The sequence below is a fragment of the Penicillium chrysogenum genome (assembly GCF_028827035.1).
Source record: "Penicillium chrysogenum strain IBT 35668 chromosome Unknown utg000002l_segment0_segment0, whole genome shotgun sequence".
In the NCBI taxonomy this organism is placed as follows: Eukaryota; Fungi; Ascomycota; class Eurotiomycetes; order Eurotiales; family Aspergillaceae; genus Penicillium; species Penicillium chrysogenum.
This window is the reverse complement of record NW_026622750.1, coordinates 4,320,188-4,335,536: the sequence shown is the minus strand read 5'-3', so window position 1 is coordinate 4,335,536 and position 15,349 is coordinate 4,320,188. Positions and strand designations below refer to the sequence as shown.

At 48.9% G+C, this 15,349-nt stretch overlaps 5 protein-coding genes across 5 annotated transcripts; all 5 read right to left on the bottom strand.

The window, feature by feature from the left end:
• Positions 1-32: 32 nt before the first annotated feature.
• N7489_004926 (uncharacterized protein) lies at positions 33-908 on the bottom strand (the record flags this gene model as incomplete). The annotated part of the gene is made up of 1 exon (XM_056710678.1): positions 33-908. The coding sequence occupies one exon, from the start codon at positions 906-908 to the stop codon at positions 33-35; it is 876 nt and encodes a 291-aa protein (XP_056569099.1).
• A 47-nt stretch (positions 909-955) lies between these two features.
• Positions 956-1,852, bottom strand: N7489_004925 (uncharacterized protein; the record flags this gene model as incomplete). Its single annotated transcript, XM_056710677.1, has 1 exon — positions 956-1,852. The coding sequence occupies one exon, from the start codon at positions 1,850-1,852 to the stop codon at positions 956-958; it is 897 nt and encodes a 298-aa protein (XP_056569098.1).
• A 4,619-nt stretch (positions 1,853-6,471) lies between these two features.
• On the bottom strand, positions 6,472-8,002 carry N7489_004924 (Mitogen-activated protein kinase hog1; the record flags this gene model as incomplete). The annotated part of the gene is made up of 9 exons (XM_056710676.1): positions 6,472-6,532; positions 6,585-6,768; positions 6,828-6,926; positions 6,973-6,983; positions 7,004-7,332; positions 7,384-7,581; positions 7,642-7,771; positions 7,839-7,886; positions 7,947-8,002. 9 exons carry the CDS (start codon positions 8,000-8,002, stop codon positions 6,472-6,474), a joined length of 1,116 nt encoding a protein of 371 aa, XP_056569097.1.
• Positions 8,003-9,603: 1,601 nt separating this feature from the next.
• N7489_004923 (uncharacterized protein) lies at positions 9,604-9,983 on the bottom strand (the record flags this gene model as incomplete). Its single annotated transcript, XM_056710675.1, has 2 exons — positions 9,604-9,829; positions 9,871-9,983. Coding segments are annotated over 2 exons (339 nt in total), but the record flags the coding sequence as incomplete, so codon positions are not given.
• Positions 9,984-14,730: 4,747 nt separating this feature from the next.
• N7489_004922 (bZIP transcription factor) lies at positions 14,731-15,285 on the bottom strand (the record flags this gene model as incomplete). Its single annotated transcript, XM_056710674.1, has 1 exon — positions 14,731-15,285. The coding sequence occupies one exon, from the start codon at positions 15,283-15,285 to the stop codon at positions 14,731-14,733; it is 555 nt and encodes a 184-aa protein (XP_056569095.1).
• Between the last annotated feature and the right edge of the window lie 64 nt (positions 15,286-15,349).

Here is a 15,349-nt window from a genome sequence, read left to right as displayed (position 1 = left end):
GTTGGCCTGCAGTATTCGAAGCTGGGTGGATTTTAGCATTTAGTGGGTCTTTCAAGGAGAGCCTTCCGTGTTTGTCGACGCGTGGAGCGCGCCGGGGGAGCTTCCTCGCCAGTCCCATCCTGGGGCTCGTCGAAGCTCTCACTACGTTCTCGGTGCTGTAGTTCTATCTGTAAAGGGCCCTCTGAATGGCCGGTTTCTGTCAGCGAGTCGATAACCACAACATCGTTCACGGAGTCTACTGGTTGGGCGCCAGAACCGGATTGGGCGCGAAGATCTTCTACTATCTCTTCCTGACTCTCCTCTCCGGACTCGACAACGCGCCGCTTCTTCATCCGTGAGCGGGAGCGACTTGAGGACTTCTTTTTCGCTGCTTTAGCTGCCCGTGCTTCCGCCGCTCGTGCGTCTGCTTGGGTCGTTTCGGATGGTGTAGGGTGATCTTCTTCTCTCGGCGGCGATGTGCCAGGCTCGCTGTGTCGTTCCGGGTGTAACTGCGGGCCCAGGCGTCTGTTGAGCTGGATTTTAGCCAGCTCCTCGCCTCGAATAGGGCATCCCCGATCAAAGGCAAAATGACTGAAATCGGGTCTCTTGTGCTTAGCACATTCAGCGCATTTGGCCTTGCGGCGATCATGCGCATGTGGGCACTCCTTGGAATCATGATCCCCTGCGCAGTAAGCGCAGTGAATGTCTCGCTTGCAGTTCCGAGCTATGTGTCCATACATCTGACAGCGGTAGCATTGCTGGAGGCGGTGACTGCCGTCAAATAACTGACAGTCGTGGTTCCTTCCGTAGATCGCCAGACCACGTAGAATGGCCTGGTTGGCGGCGTATGGGTCGGCGAACTCGATCAGGAGCTTCGCCGATTCTGGCCTCGTTTCATCCATTTTCCTCTTGGTCATCAGCCAGTCCATGTAGACAATCTCAGCAGCGGTAGAGATTCGTCTCACGTTCTCGGCCTTCAGCTGTTTTCGCGCATCCTGGACGGACGGTGAAAATCGACCACGCCGTGGGCGACCACAGTGTAAGTCTGTCTTTTCAGTCCCGCGTTCTCGCCTAGCACCTGACACCAGGTGTCGGACGACCCGGCGGGAGCAGCCTTGATGAGGTCTTCGTAGTCTTTGATGTCATCTGTCTGGACGAGAACGTCGCCACTAGGCAGAACTCGTGCTGCGGAAACGACTCGGTCTAGAAGTCTGATACTAGGCTCGGTATTGCCTAGCTCCCTAGCTACGTCATTGATGGATCTGTTCAGCCGTTTGACGAGCTCATCCTCTCTCCTCCGAAGAGGGTCGACGATGGCACGGTCAGTGCCACGGACGGTTAGCTGAAGATGCTCGCGCATCATCACTAGGGCAGGTGCACTGCTGTTACTACTTAGATCATTACTCGGGACCGAAGTCCCGTTGGTCTGCGTTCTGCTGATCCATCCTGACACCAACGAGGTTTGTGTTGTCACGTGACTCGCTAGCGCATCGCGATATGAGGTCGATCGGGGGATCGGGAGGGGATTGACGGATTTGGTGGTTGCTGGTGTCTTTGCGGCCTGGACTTCGATGGTGTGTTGCATTTTTGATATCATATCGGAGTGCTTTCTGTCGTGCTCGGTCAGCAGGGCGCGGATGCGTCCTAGTTCTTGGAGCATCTCGCTGTCGCGCATCTTGGTCGTCAGGGACGTCACTGCGTCGAGGAATTCGACGAATCGATCATGAGGAGGAATTCCGCCTTCGTCAGCTGTAGCTTTCCACTGCTGGGTAATCTTCAGGAGTTTCTTCGCATGCGCTCGTGGTTCTAGTTCCACGTGGTCGAAGTTTGGGTCGGCCCACGTGGATGACCCCTTTTTCCTTTTCCCACCCATGGCGGCCACCGCGGAGGCGGAAAACGGATAAATTTGGGGTCAATTGATTCGTCTGGTTGTGGAGAGTAAAATGAGGTAAAGTCGCGAAGCGCCAAACCTGCTGGTTCTGCAGTTCGGGTTTCGCAAAGAGTTATTGTAGACCGTGACTCTCGCTACCAACTGCGCAACTGGTTCCTTGGTAGAGACGTAGCCGAAAAAATATAAAAGGAGCCGGATTCCCAGCCCAAAAAAAATCAGGACTTCGGTCCTCACACTCCGATGTGTCATGGTGTCCCTCTCTTGCCTGCGGGCTTGAGAGTCTCCGTGACCACGGCTGTCGCTGCCACGAGCCCCGCGAGTGTAAAAAGGTGCTTCGCAGGATAGGTCTGCGTCAACAACAATCCTCGCAGGAGGTGCTGCGTCAACAAGACTACCTCGCAGGATAGGTCTGCGTCATCAATATGCCTCGCAGGGGGGTGCTGCGAAAACAAGACTACCCCGCAGGATAGGTCTGCATCATCAATATGCCTCGCAGGGGGGGTGCTGCGAAAACAAGACTATCCCGCAGGATAGGTCTGCGTCATCAATATGCCTCGCAGGGGGGTGCTGCGAAAACAAGACTACCTCGCAGGGGGGGCGCTGCGTTACCAAGTGAACTCCGCAGGGGGACGCTGTGATGACAAGTGAGACCCGCAGGAGACCGCTGCGTTAACAAGTTCTCTGCAGGAGACCGCTGCATTACCAAGTTCTCCGCAGCCTAGGCCCTGCGTCAACAAAGCGCCTCGCAGGGACATCTGCGACAACAAGAGTCTCCGCAGGGGCATCTGCGACAACAAGAGCATCTAGCCCGTGCAGGCACCTCTTCGTGGTGCTAGGGACCAGTATTCGAGTGTTCAGTATTCGGAGAAGCAAAGACCTGCGCAACATCTTCATCGTGTGTTCATTGTTCCGAAGGGTCATCATTGGATACATAGAAGGGGCCCTAGTTAGATCTTTGCCAATTCAATAGCCAAAATCATAAACTAACAACTGAAGCGTCTTCAGTATCAAATGACGTATTTCACATTCCTTTCCCTTGGTGGCTTGTGATCCAATAGCTTCCTCACTACAATAGAAATTGGCATCTTTCATCCAGATGTATGCAAACAGAGATGAGTGTTGTCTTGGAATGCTTGTAGTGTTGAACCGTTAGTGTTGATGTGAGTGTTGATGGGAGTGTTGATGGGAGTGTTGATGTGAGTGTTGATGTGAGTGTTGATGTGAGTGTTGATGTGAGTGTTGATGTGAGTGTTGATGTGAGTGGTGATGTGTGTTGATGTGTGTGGTGATGAGCGTGGTGGTGAATGGTCGGGCGGTGAAGGAGATGGTCAACGTCAAACTACTAACTAACTAGGGGGTTCAACTTTTGGAAATCTATCACTGTCACCTACCCCAAATAACCATGAGTATAGAAGATAACTGATCATAACAAAGGTGCATGCTATTATGTATCATACTGAATATGTCGTGTTCTGAATAAGATCATTAATGCGACTAGTAGACGTTATATTGTTAGTGTATTTGTAGGTTCAGCATGTTTTGTCATAATATATTTTTATACGCAATTAGTCGCATCACTATTTCTATGTATTTCGGATCACACTTCCAATTTCACTTATGACTCGATAGTTCATTGCTCCTACTATGCTTTATCATAGCTGAACAAACTCATTATATATTTATATATTTTCTACTCAAATAAACTGAATACGTAGTAGGACATATCCGTGCGTGGCTAAACATTATAAAATTATGGAAGTTCATTCTCAAAGAGCGCGAGAATCAAAGAAATTTTACCACGGAGACAACCATGTTGCTGAGAGCTTTGGACAAGCAAGCAATAAAGAATGCCCGGTCGGCTCCTTCTACTATGCCTCGGCAATGGCGAATTATGTTCCAACCAATCTCCCGTAGATCAATATCCAATACGACCAAAGCGACGGCCATTGCCTTTTAGAAAGTGCTGTCCCAAGTTCATTCGAAGAACCATGCTCTGCTGCTAAGAGAACACGGTTGGAACCCGATTGGGGTCTAGCAGTGCCATCTGAAACGAATTTTCGTGCGGTGATGTCCTCGCAGGAGGCTAGTTCGTTCGTAGTCGTAGTAGACACTCCGGTCACCCGTCTGAAAGAAACCATCATATGAGCCTTGATTAACGGTAGAAAGTTTGTTCCAGGACCTAGATGCTAGTCCAAGAGGTCCCACAACCACTTTGATTCGATGTTGTTTCGGACAACAAAGTCTTTACAGTGGCTGCCTGTTCGAACATGACATGCTCACGTGTCCTCCGCAGCGCGGTGAGCTCGACAAATATGATTTGACCTCAAATAACAGTCGAGGTACAGATGTAGAGAATCCGGCTTCCCCGACAAGTGTGTGATATGTAGGAGACGGTATGAACGGATAAAGGATACGCGCGGTCAACTTGACTAACCTGCAGCTGCAGTGGCACCCAGGGTAAACGGTCTTTGCACATAGTGCTTCGGCTTGGATAGGAAATGCGTGCATAATAATCAAATCTACGCACCACATGTCCAACAGGATACGCCACAACACCTTTGACCGCGCTCACGACGCAGCTTCCTGTATGTCAGAGGCGATTCTTGGGTATTGAGCTCTCATTAGATTGCCTGTGGCCCAGTCTTATCGGTTTGTAGCTGAGATGACCAGTGTGCCAACTCGTAGGCTAAGAATGAGGATGCTTTGCGTCGTCTTCTCCTTGCAGGCGGACTTGTGCTAACAGCCTGACTGTGTGCGGAGGTACAGCTCAGCTGCCATGAAGCAGGGCAATATATTAGCATTCCATTGTGTCTTTCGGATTTCCAGGCTTGGAAGGACACCAAATGCCATCCGAGGGCGAGTATCACACATTCGACACCAGCAGCCTACGCTGCTTGAAGGATTGAAAAACTAAAACGACAGGCATGAGTCGGGCAGTGGTATACGCTCATCGGGGTTCAGGTCTAGTATCAGGTAGACAAATCGAACAATGGCCTGATACACAGAGTCTATAGGGAGAAAGGGAGAAAGAAGCCGGGGTTGATACGAATCTTCTGGTGACTTACTGACGGTAGTAGTCATGTGGAAGGGACAGGCAGCATGCGATCGTATTGGTATAGGGGAGCTCGAGCAGACAAGACATTTGTTCGCGTGGCATTCGACTCGAGTGACAGAAATGAGGGTGTTCTCCTGTTATGCGATCCGAGTCAGCAAGGATTGATCTAGGTGGACGAGTTGTCGTACTGTAGCGTACATGTTCATAGAAACACCGAAATATGCGCTTGGGACGGGACAATCAGTTTGCGCAATGATCATATCGACATCACAACTAGATCACTTACAACTCTCTGCAATGCAGTCACCAGCCATGCCACGTCGCATTCAGGCTCATCGGAATCGGCTGTCGCTTAAAAAGCCGCGCTGGTGTGCACAAGACGATTTGTTGAGACAGTAAACGCGCGTGATGAACCCACTTGCGATAAACATTGCACTTCCATGGTGGATGAATGTGTCGCGTTGCCAGAGGTTCAGGACTCCACAATAGAGTGAAGGCGGTGGGGACGAGGGCGGAAGACGCGATGGAGCACGCGTCGTATGCCCACCACCTTGGCCTTGTCTCTGGTCTGGCGGAATAGGTCACTGGCCACAATATTTTCAATGGGTGGCGATGAGTTAGTCCCTAGTGGCATAAAGATGTCAGTGGTGTTCGTGGTTTGGCGCACAAGGCTTGGTATAGTTAATCGGATACCGCGCAGCAGAAGGCGCGATAACTCACTCACGACCAGGAAGGACGAACGTCTCAAGCTTCAAGAGCGCCAACGCAAGCATTTGCTGTCAATGTGTCTTTGTCGACGAATACGGTACAAGAACAAGCGGGGTACTACAAGGAAGCTTGACCTCTAATATATAGTTCCCTTCCAACCAACATGCGCATGGGCTTGCTGTGTTTAACGATCTTGCCATTTGCCAGACAGGGCGACGGCGACTCCGAGTTTTGCTGGGGGTCTTCTCAGTTGCCGGAATGACTGTCGAGGCCCGTGCCGGTTCGCATATCTTCCATGTCAGTAAGTAAACATCAGGAATATAGACGACACTCTTCGTATCATGGCACAGGGAATGCCACTAACGCGTACATAAGAATTTTGAAAATTATTCCCACTACAGGGTCCACACTAGATCGCCTCCCATACTCGTGCGCCTTGTGTGTTTTGCCAATTAGCTTTAATTTTTCGGTCTGTTGTTCGGCCTCAAAAGATCCATAACCCCACGATAGTATGTATCTACAAGAAACTAGTGGAGGTAATGTTAGTTGAGTGCATACATTGCATACCCAATTCCACATCCAGATTACAGACCTTTGCACGTATTGATTGCGCACCACTGAATATACTAATTTAGTTGTGCTCAATTAGCCACCCTCGACTAATCATAGCTTTTGCTCCCACCTGCCCGGTTAAATACAATACTTCTTTAACTCCTTAGCCTGTTTGCCTTTTTTCCACTCCTGTCAAAATAGCTATCGGCAACTCATTGTACGTGCTTTATCTCGATGTGCTTACGCACTTTTCCAAGTCGACATTGACGATAGAAGTCATGAGTTTTCAATTGACCGGAGCCACATTGTCCTGGTCGATGTTGTGGAAGTCGAGAGTTTCTGAGTACCTGTTGACATTGTCAGCATTATAATGAAGCGACACACATGTCAAGCACTTACATCATAGTCTTCCAGGTGTCCACAGGTAGATCAAGATTGGTAAATGACCAGTCAAACTTCTCCTGGGCGACCGGCTCGTCCGTCGGATCATGGTAGGGCGCCAGGTACTCGTGTGCCAACGCTTCTGCGGCTCGAATCCGCTCAGTCGGATTAAATACCAATATCCGCTCAAGCAGGTCCACTGCTGCAAGTAGTCAGCATGGTAACGATATGGTAGGGAAGGACAGCCGGGGTGTCGCATACCATCAGCATCGGCATTCCGGAACTTATTCGCCAGAGGGTGACGCTCGCGCTTCGGTAACGATTTGACAAATCGCAAGGTCCGTACACAAGAGGGATTAACTAAACTCCCATAATCCCGTCACTCGGAAAATAAGTGGAGAACTACTCACGTTCTCACTGCCGATGGTTTGAATCACGTCATCTGGGGAGTTCCCAGCAGGTCGGTGATAATTGAAAATTGGTTTACATGGTCCTTCCCGGGAAACAGCGGCTTCCCTTCCAGCATTTCGGCGAAAATGCAGCCTGCACTCCAGATATCCACCTCCACGTCATACTTCTGCCAGGTGAGCATAATCTCGGGAGCCCGGTAATATCGTGTTGAGACATAGCCGGTCATCCGTGGGTCCTGGGCTCGTGCCAGGCCGAAATCGCAGATTTTTAGGTCACAGTTTTCATTAATGAGGATGTTGCCGGGCTTCAGGTCTCGGTGGACCACGCCGGCAGAGTGAACATATTTCAACCCTCGCTGCAAATCCCGTCAGTTGCCATGCGCTTTCTTATATAGCAGAAGACTTACGAAGATCTGGTAAAGAAAATACTGAATGAATTGCTCCTGGAGAGGCCGAGAAGTCATGAGGCGGTGGAGGTCGGTTCCCAGGAGGTCGGTCACAAAGTAGCTGTAGCTGTTAGCACTCTGCGCATCACACTCTCGGCGGATGGAGAAAAACGTACATATCTTCGAGGGGGAGATAAAAATATCGCTTAAGCTGATGATCTGCAGGGATGTCAGTTAAAACAAGCGCGATAACTCTGAAAGAAGGCGGGAGACACCCACATTCTCATGCCGAAGATGCTTGAGCAACTTCAGCTCTCGGTAGGTGCGCTTGGACAGGACGGAGGAGCTGAAGGGCTTCACGATCTTCTTGACTGCGACCGGCTGACCTGTCAATTGGTCTCGTGCTGAGCTATGTAGGATACATCAGTTCGGCCCCTGAAATATCGCAATGCGCGATAGCATGATGGGAAATATACCAGACCAGCCCGAAAGCGCCAGTGCCCACCGGCTGCAAGTTCATATACCTAGAACCCAAATCTCAGCGAACGATTCCCCTGCGGGGGAATAGCAACGGTAATGCGAACCGGCTAGTGATCTCGAAGGCGGTGCCAAAAATCTGGAACCGGGTGAAGTCCGCCATTCTGAAAAGAATAAACCCTGGCGTGCCATGGAGGGGAGACTATGGGAGGGAACGTAGAAACACCGGAAAGTAACACCTAAAGTGGAAAGGGTAGTGACGGCGGAGGGGGCTCTGTATGTGAAAGGTGCAGACCAACGATGACGTTTGCGACCGGTCATGTGAGGTTTCTGCTTAAATGACTAAATGCCGCCAGAAGAAACAGAAGCGAAAACGCAATCATCGACCTAATATCCTAGCTTTTGCCTTGGAGTATTCCACAGGGGCTGGTACAATAGATCTGCCCAGTCGGCTGCTGTGGCGGAGAAACATCTTCGCATAGAAACTTGGACCAGCCAGCCTAAGTCTTGTCTCTTTGATTGGCTGGCTCGCCATTTGAAAAGCATAGTAGCTATTTTCTCATGCCTATGCAGGATTATCGACCATTCGCCAGTTTCAGACTTGCCATCGCAGCTAGCCAACAATGTGAATTATCGCCTGAAATGTTGCGAGGGAAGTCGCGCATTACGGGCCTTGCTTTCGAGCTTACAACCCTTTAAAACCTGTATCCGAAACCATAGGCTCAACTTTCTACTATGGGTGCAAGAGAGTTGAATACGATATGGGAAAATATAAAAAGCATGGAAATATAGCTAATAAATGCCCCGTACAACAAGATTCACCTATTGAGTGGGGGTAATAGATAGTAATAATTATGTCACGGCAGGAAAGTCGAACTAGCTGGCTAAACTGGCCGGAGTCAAGGTACGGATCGCCGTAAGACCGTGATGCCGTCGACTTCCACCTTGATGATGATGGGTGACATGGTGGCCTGAACAGTGCTGGCAGTCTCCAAGGGCAGAAATCCGAGATTGCCTCCCTACCTGCGAATGTGGCCTTGGTCTGGGGCGAGTTGACGGTCGAGATTGGCCGCAACTGGATGAGATAGATATTGTGGCCTTGAACGAAGAGGGCTGGGAGTTCAATATTGACCCACAAGAGAGTGGGTATGAGACACACTAGTGGGGCGCGAAATTGAGCCTAAAAGGTTAGCGCTGCGGCGGAGCCGGGTGCCGTAGAGGTAACTCTGGGGCAGATGCGAGGCATTCCGTGGACTGCAGCAAGTGGGCGGCAGAATGGATGGGCGCGCGGGCCTAGTGCATTATCTGCCGCTGCCTCTTTTTAACCGAACGGATGTCTGTAAGATTTGGTCCGAGGCAGGGATCTACCGATGTTAGATGGCCGCGGTACTCCAGGCTAGTGCAAATGTTTGTTCCACGTAGTTAGGCATCTTCTAGCAAGTCGTCGCAGAAGAATAGTGTGGCTGATATAGTAACAGGAATTTTTGAGTCGCTTGTGCAGAGTACATACGGTTGTATCTTAGGGTCAAATGACGTATTAGGCGACGGGACGTGGCTATCAGCACTTGCCGTCGTACTTGCCAACGCAGCCACACCAAGCGAGAAGGATGAGTCGATGCTTGACAAATCTAAACTCAACTTCGGCAGGTTGCCTTCCATCGATGGGCGGAACGCCAAGTTGCTTTCGCGCCGACTTGCGATGGAGAGTCCTTTCGAGTGAAATTTGGAACGGCCTGGAAAAGCAGCCAGCAAGTGGCGGTAGAATTACTCTTTGATTCGCAAGGTTCGGTTTTGCAGCATGAGGATCCGCTTTGCTTGATAACGCTCGTCGACTTCCTCGTACATGCCCTCCCCCTCAACAATCTCTTTAGTGACGTGAAACGCCTTGCCAGTGCGACGTTTGTGCAGCGACGAAGCGCGATTGGCCGACTTCCCGAGCATCCAAGCTCCGGTCTTTTCGCCGTGAAGCAGCGATAAAAGCTCTGCAAAACTGTTAGTGGGCTCTTTTTGACAGCAATCGAATCCACGTACCTCTCCTGGTTTTCTTCCGGCGAACGGGTAATTGGATAGAAGTGTAGATCTTGATCCGACAAGGACGTTTTGAGGTTCAGTGGAAGCAAGATAATCAGTGTTAGCTTCCCACGACCTAATAATAGGGTGTTGTAGACAGCTATATGTGGCGGAGGGAAAGGGTGGGGATGAGAAAAGAAAGGCAGGTGTCAGAGCTTAGACCGGCCATTGTTACACGCGAGCCTAAATTCAACGAATGCAGACGAGCAAGATTCGGCGTCCGGAAAAGGACCATGGCTCTGCATCTCCAGTCACCACATCGTGGGTTGGCCCATTTGCGGATGCCATTAAAGGCTCAAACGAAGATAAAGATGTCCGTTTAGTATATATGTACCCTCTTAGTGGTTCTTCAATTATCTGAAAGCCGGCTGCAATTGGCCTCCCAGCTGTAAGGTCTGTTGTGATATGAGGCTGGTGCAGATCAGGAAGCAAGCCGCACCATCGGAATTAGCTCCGAAATGTCTATACAGACAACCAAGTTGATTTACAATCAACTTGGCTCCGTGTTGTATATGTAACTTCATCTTGCCCTCTAGAATAAAATACAATTTCATACCTCTGAACTACAACAAGATCCACAGAATACACGATTCCTGGTTAGTCTAGAACATCGGTTTCTACTTAGAAGAGATGTCACACTTGGTCCCAGAGGACGATATCGTCGCCTAAATCACCAGGCACTGATGCGGTCGAGATTTGACGTTCTGCCTTTCTCTGAGGAGGATGTTACCTTCGTAGAAGAATGACGGGACGTAGCAGATTAGTTACTGAATCTGTCAGATGAAACCACGTGATGTCCGGTTCGGGTGGTCGCCGCGTCCCCGCGAAATAACCAAATCAAGCAAATATATATACATATTTATTGCAAGGCAAGATTGAAATATATCATGCAGCGCTTTTATGTGTACGATTTCGCGTATGAAATCCCGGTTCAGCGACATGGACTTGTTTAATCCGACGTAGTGTTGAGCGATCGTAAAATCTTGTTAAGAATTGAACAATCTTAATTATTGTGCTAGATTACCGAAGCGGTATTACGCGGTAACTTCCTTCAGCCAAAGAGAGCGGTTGGTTAAGTCAAACGCTGAGCGGAAGGTTGGTCATGGGTAGGTGGAGAGGGGTGTGAGAAGGGCTCATCTGCCGAACGGAGCTCACACTCCTGTTGGCGTGCCCCATATATCCCCACTCCACCTCTTTCGATATAACTGTATGCCAGGAACGGCGAACTCGGCAAGCTTTCACATCTCAACGCGTTGATTGGGCTTTGAGCTGGGACACGTCGTCAGCTTTATCTTTTTCTTCAAGCTCTGTGGTGGTTTGTCTGGGAAAATCTCCATATTTTTTCCACACGCTGATTGACAAATCCAGACTTGAGACCAGCCAGCGATTTCGGGAAGGAATTCTCGGTGGATAACATCGACCTTGTTTAATAGCGACCGCCGAGTTGTGAGCAAGAACATTTGAACACCTTCCTTAGATACATGCTTCGATCGAAACTGACCCTTGTCAGATGCGAAACAGCAAGCTAGTGAAGTGCGAAGCTCTTTTACTTATGGACTATAAGTTCTTCAATCGTGAGTGCCACTACTGCGAGCATTCTTATTTGTTAGGAGCCGCATACCGAATGTCATTCACAATCAGCCAGTCATGTTAAAATGAGTGTCGGGTAACTACACCTTCGCCGAGCCCCTAAAGCTTTTTGTGCCAGTATAGAGGGAAGCTGGTTGGTGAGTGCTCGCAATGCACAGTTGCGGCGAAGCAGTTTCTGAATAAAGTGGGGGAAGGTTCATCAAGCTCGCTCGACCCCCTCGTAAACCACAAAGCGCAATAGCTCTCCTGCATACTTGGAAGTTCTTTGGGTTTAGCAGACTTTTTCAGAATAATGTAACGCTACCCCAGTGAAACAGCCGAGGTGACAATGGGCGCAATTGGAGGTAATCGCACCGCTTGATGTAACTCTCGGCCCTGATTATTCTGTCCCTGCTGTTGTCTGCTGTCTGCTGGACCGCATAATAATGGCTCAAATGCTTAACAACCAAGGGGATGACCCTGCCCTATATGGTTCTGTCCGCAGCAATCGGGTTGTTATTCCTTTCGCGCCACACACCCTAGTCTGAATGAATCAACGAGTGAGGGGACCCCTGCTCATTGAGATGGCATTCCTGCTGCAGCAGATACCCTAGCCCTGGTCCACCTATTAAACAATGCCAATTTGTTGAGTCTATACTCTGCCCCGTCAACCCAAACAGCCAAAGGACTACATTGAATGAACAGGAGGCCTCTTCTCGATGACACCCTGGTTGAATCCTTTGATGTGCCATCTATGCCGCTGAGTGCTCGCTTTCCACCAACATTCATTTAGACAGCTTCACCCACGTCTGAATCAGTGCCCACGACCCCTATGGGCAGCGAACAAGGTCTCGCACAGTCCACAGCAACATCTCTATTGGGTAAGCTGTGTCGAATATCCGTGTGCTTGTTCCTAATGCGTAACTTCGTGCTTACGACTACTAAAACACAATACCCTTGAAGTACCGAGGCCTGCCGTGGCCTAATCGTCTTTGTCCGCGTTCTTTACCGAATAATACAGAGGTTATCTTGTAAGTCTTCATATTTTTTAAGGTCCTAACTAGGGTCTCCAGATCTATAACCAGCTGTGGCCCTGCGTAACTATGTCGGCAAATATGCCCGGTCGCTAGGGAGACTACCACGTAGCTTTCTGGTGTTGGGGGATAGCAAGCGGTCCCATTCTTAGATGACTACCTTAGGTAGATGACAATCCCTTTTTCCCGTCTTCATATACACACTATATATCTATTTGGTTTGTTCCTCTGCCATTGAGCCAGGGTACTTTCATACTATAACTTTGCTCAGTCCGATATTTTCTGGCACAAGCTCGGCGTACAGCCGCAGCCGAATGAGATAATGATTTTGTATTCGGGAGGAAGTGCTCAAAAAAGGATAGTTGTTCTTGGGCTGGAACTTGACCAACAAGGATGCTGGGCAATGAGTGCACCAAACAAAACAAGTGGCTACATCCCATATCCAAGTGTGCCTTTGGGAAAATTAGCGCGGTTCAAAACAATCATTCCCAAAATAACATGAGCAACTTCATTATGAATGGGACTTGTCCTCATGGATATTACGTCTCCGTGAGTGGTTTTGGCTGTTGAGGTAGACTGGTGTATCAATACCAAATCCGTTTGGTGCATCATCTTCCATTTGAGTAGTTAAGTAATCTTCTGACTTATGTTGTTCGATACACCCGAATGGCTCCGCAGACACATATAATCCAACAGGCTCAAATAATTCAATGGGCTCAGAATCGGGCTCGGGTTACGGAAGGGGAGGTTCCGCTTTTCGAGACTGCCGGCAATCTGGGCAAATGATTTTATTCGGTTTGATAATCGGAGTATTCGGCGCAGCCTGCATACAGTATACATTGTGTTCTAGAGTGGATGAAGTTTCATCTAACAAGCTATCATACCTTATTTATGTCTCAATTACGCCAGCGACTAGCATGAGTATACTGCAAGCGCACATGAATTTCTAGAACTCCCAAGTCTTTGACAAATTTATCCTCAGACTAAAGCCGGCCGAAAGGCCCACGTGCGTTAAGCATCTGACGGCTGGAACGCATCCGAATCGCAGGATATTCCCAGTTATGGCTCATGAGTTTCATTTTGAAGTTATCTCAAAATAAAAAACCGAACTTAAAACCACGTTTGGTAAGGTCTAATTGGCTCTTAATGCCTCTGTCTTTGGCTGAATATCCTCTAGGGGAGGTGTCACATAAAGACCAAATATGAAGTAACTAAATTAGCCTTTTCTTTTGGCGTCAAGATAATGTAAGAGAGTGAAAAATTAGTCCAAAAACTTTGGTTCTATAATCGACAACCAGAAGGGGACAACCTGCTCTAAATTCTTTGATTCAATATCTATGACTTACCTACCCGACTACTTGCATGTATGGCTCCAAGGAAAAAGAAATTGCGATCTCGCTGCACTACATTCTCAAGTACTGAATTCTTCCGCCAGGGCTGTTTGCAGATCGACTCCCCGGAATTAAAAAACAATTCGGGATGGGGCATGAGGGATCCGCAAGGGCCGCAGAGCTGGAAATTATGGGCATTCTAGGCGTCGTTTCAACACATGGAGCGAATGTTTGTACAGAGATGCACCTTGCGAGGCAGTTCAAGCCTCGGGTGGTAATAGCAATGCCACCGAAGGAGGAGCGTCACGACAGCGATACGGTCCATCTCGGCGGAGGCAAACGGTGCACCACTATTTCCCGGTTCGGGTTGGCAATAGATGTTAAGCTTTGTCGAATATCAGGCGAGCTGGTTCTCCGGCAATTTTGTAGTCTATGGAATTTCTGTATAACGGTCCATCCAGCACGCCCTGCACAGACATGGAAGGATCACTCATCCATTCCATTCGTTCTTCCATAGGGTAGATCTCCGTGTATGCTTATGTAACCCATGTGACCCGAACGTTTGTGAAATAACAATGGCTCGGGCTAGATTCGAGATCAAGTCTGTCGAGGCTACTACAGTACACGAACTTGTCACGATGTAGCATACGTCCCAACATCATGAGTATTCTTTCCTCACAAACCTTATATTTTATCTTATTACTTTTCGAAATGTATTGCGCATATACTATCCATGTCATGGCAGAGTAGATCTGGATATATATTCATAATCACTCAAAAGTTTCCAACCAGATTTTCAGTGCTCGAAGTTCGTGATCCTAGATTAACATACAGCGCCCATCGCTAGAAAAGATAGAATATCCTTCCATACAAGGGAAGATTAGATGTCAGGTGAACCCATTTTCCGCATCAATAAAGTTATCAAAAATCGAATCCGTCAAAAACCCATTTGGTTCATAACCATTCGGTTCATGAGTTGTAAACTCAATTGCTATATCAGGCAACACCGTCCAGTCGTTATCGTTATTATATGCGACCGTTTCGACGGGGTTCGCACCATCTGAGACCGACTCATCGGACCACGTCCCAGTGGAAAATGAGCGTGATGAGCTGGCAGACAGACTGGAATTGTGGACATCCGGGTTCGAAGGTCCTTGGACAGTCTGGGTCATTATATCTAGCTGCTGGTTGATTCGCTGGTCATGGCACTCGGCATGTTGGAAAATGCGGCTTTTCAAATCCCAGACTTCTTCTCGTAGGCAGTTCAACTGTGCAAGGAGGGTATCTTTCTTTTGTGTTTCGTCGGTGAAGCGCCGCTCGATTTTCTTGTGTTCTCTTTTCTTTCTTTCGCGGCATTTGTTGGCGGCGATGCGGTTTCGTTCGAGGTGTTTTGCCCGCCCCGGGCTGATGGAGCGGGAGGTGCTTGGTGTGGCGGATTTCATGGTTTCTTGGCCACGCGACGTATATAAAAGTCTTGGAAGAGATATCAGAAATATATAACGTAAT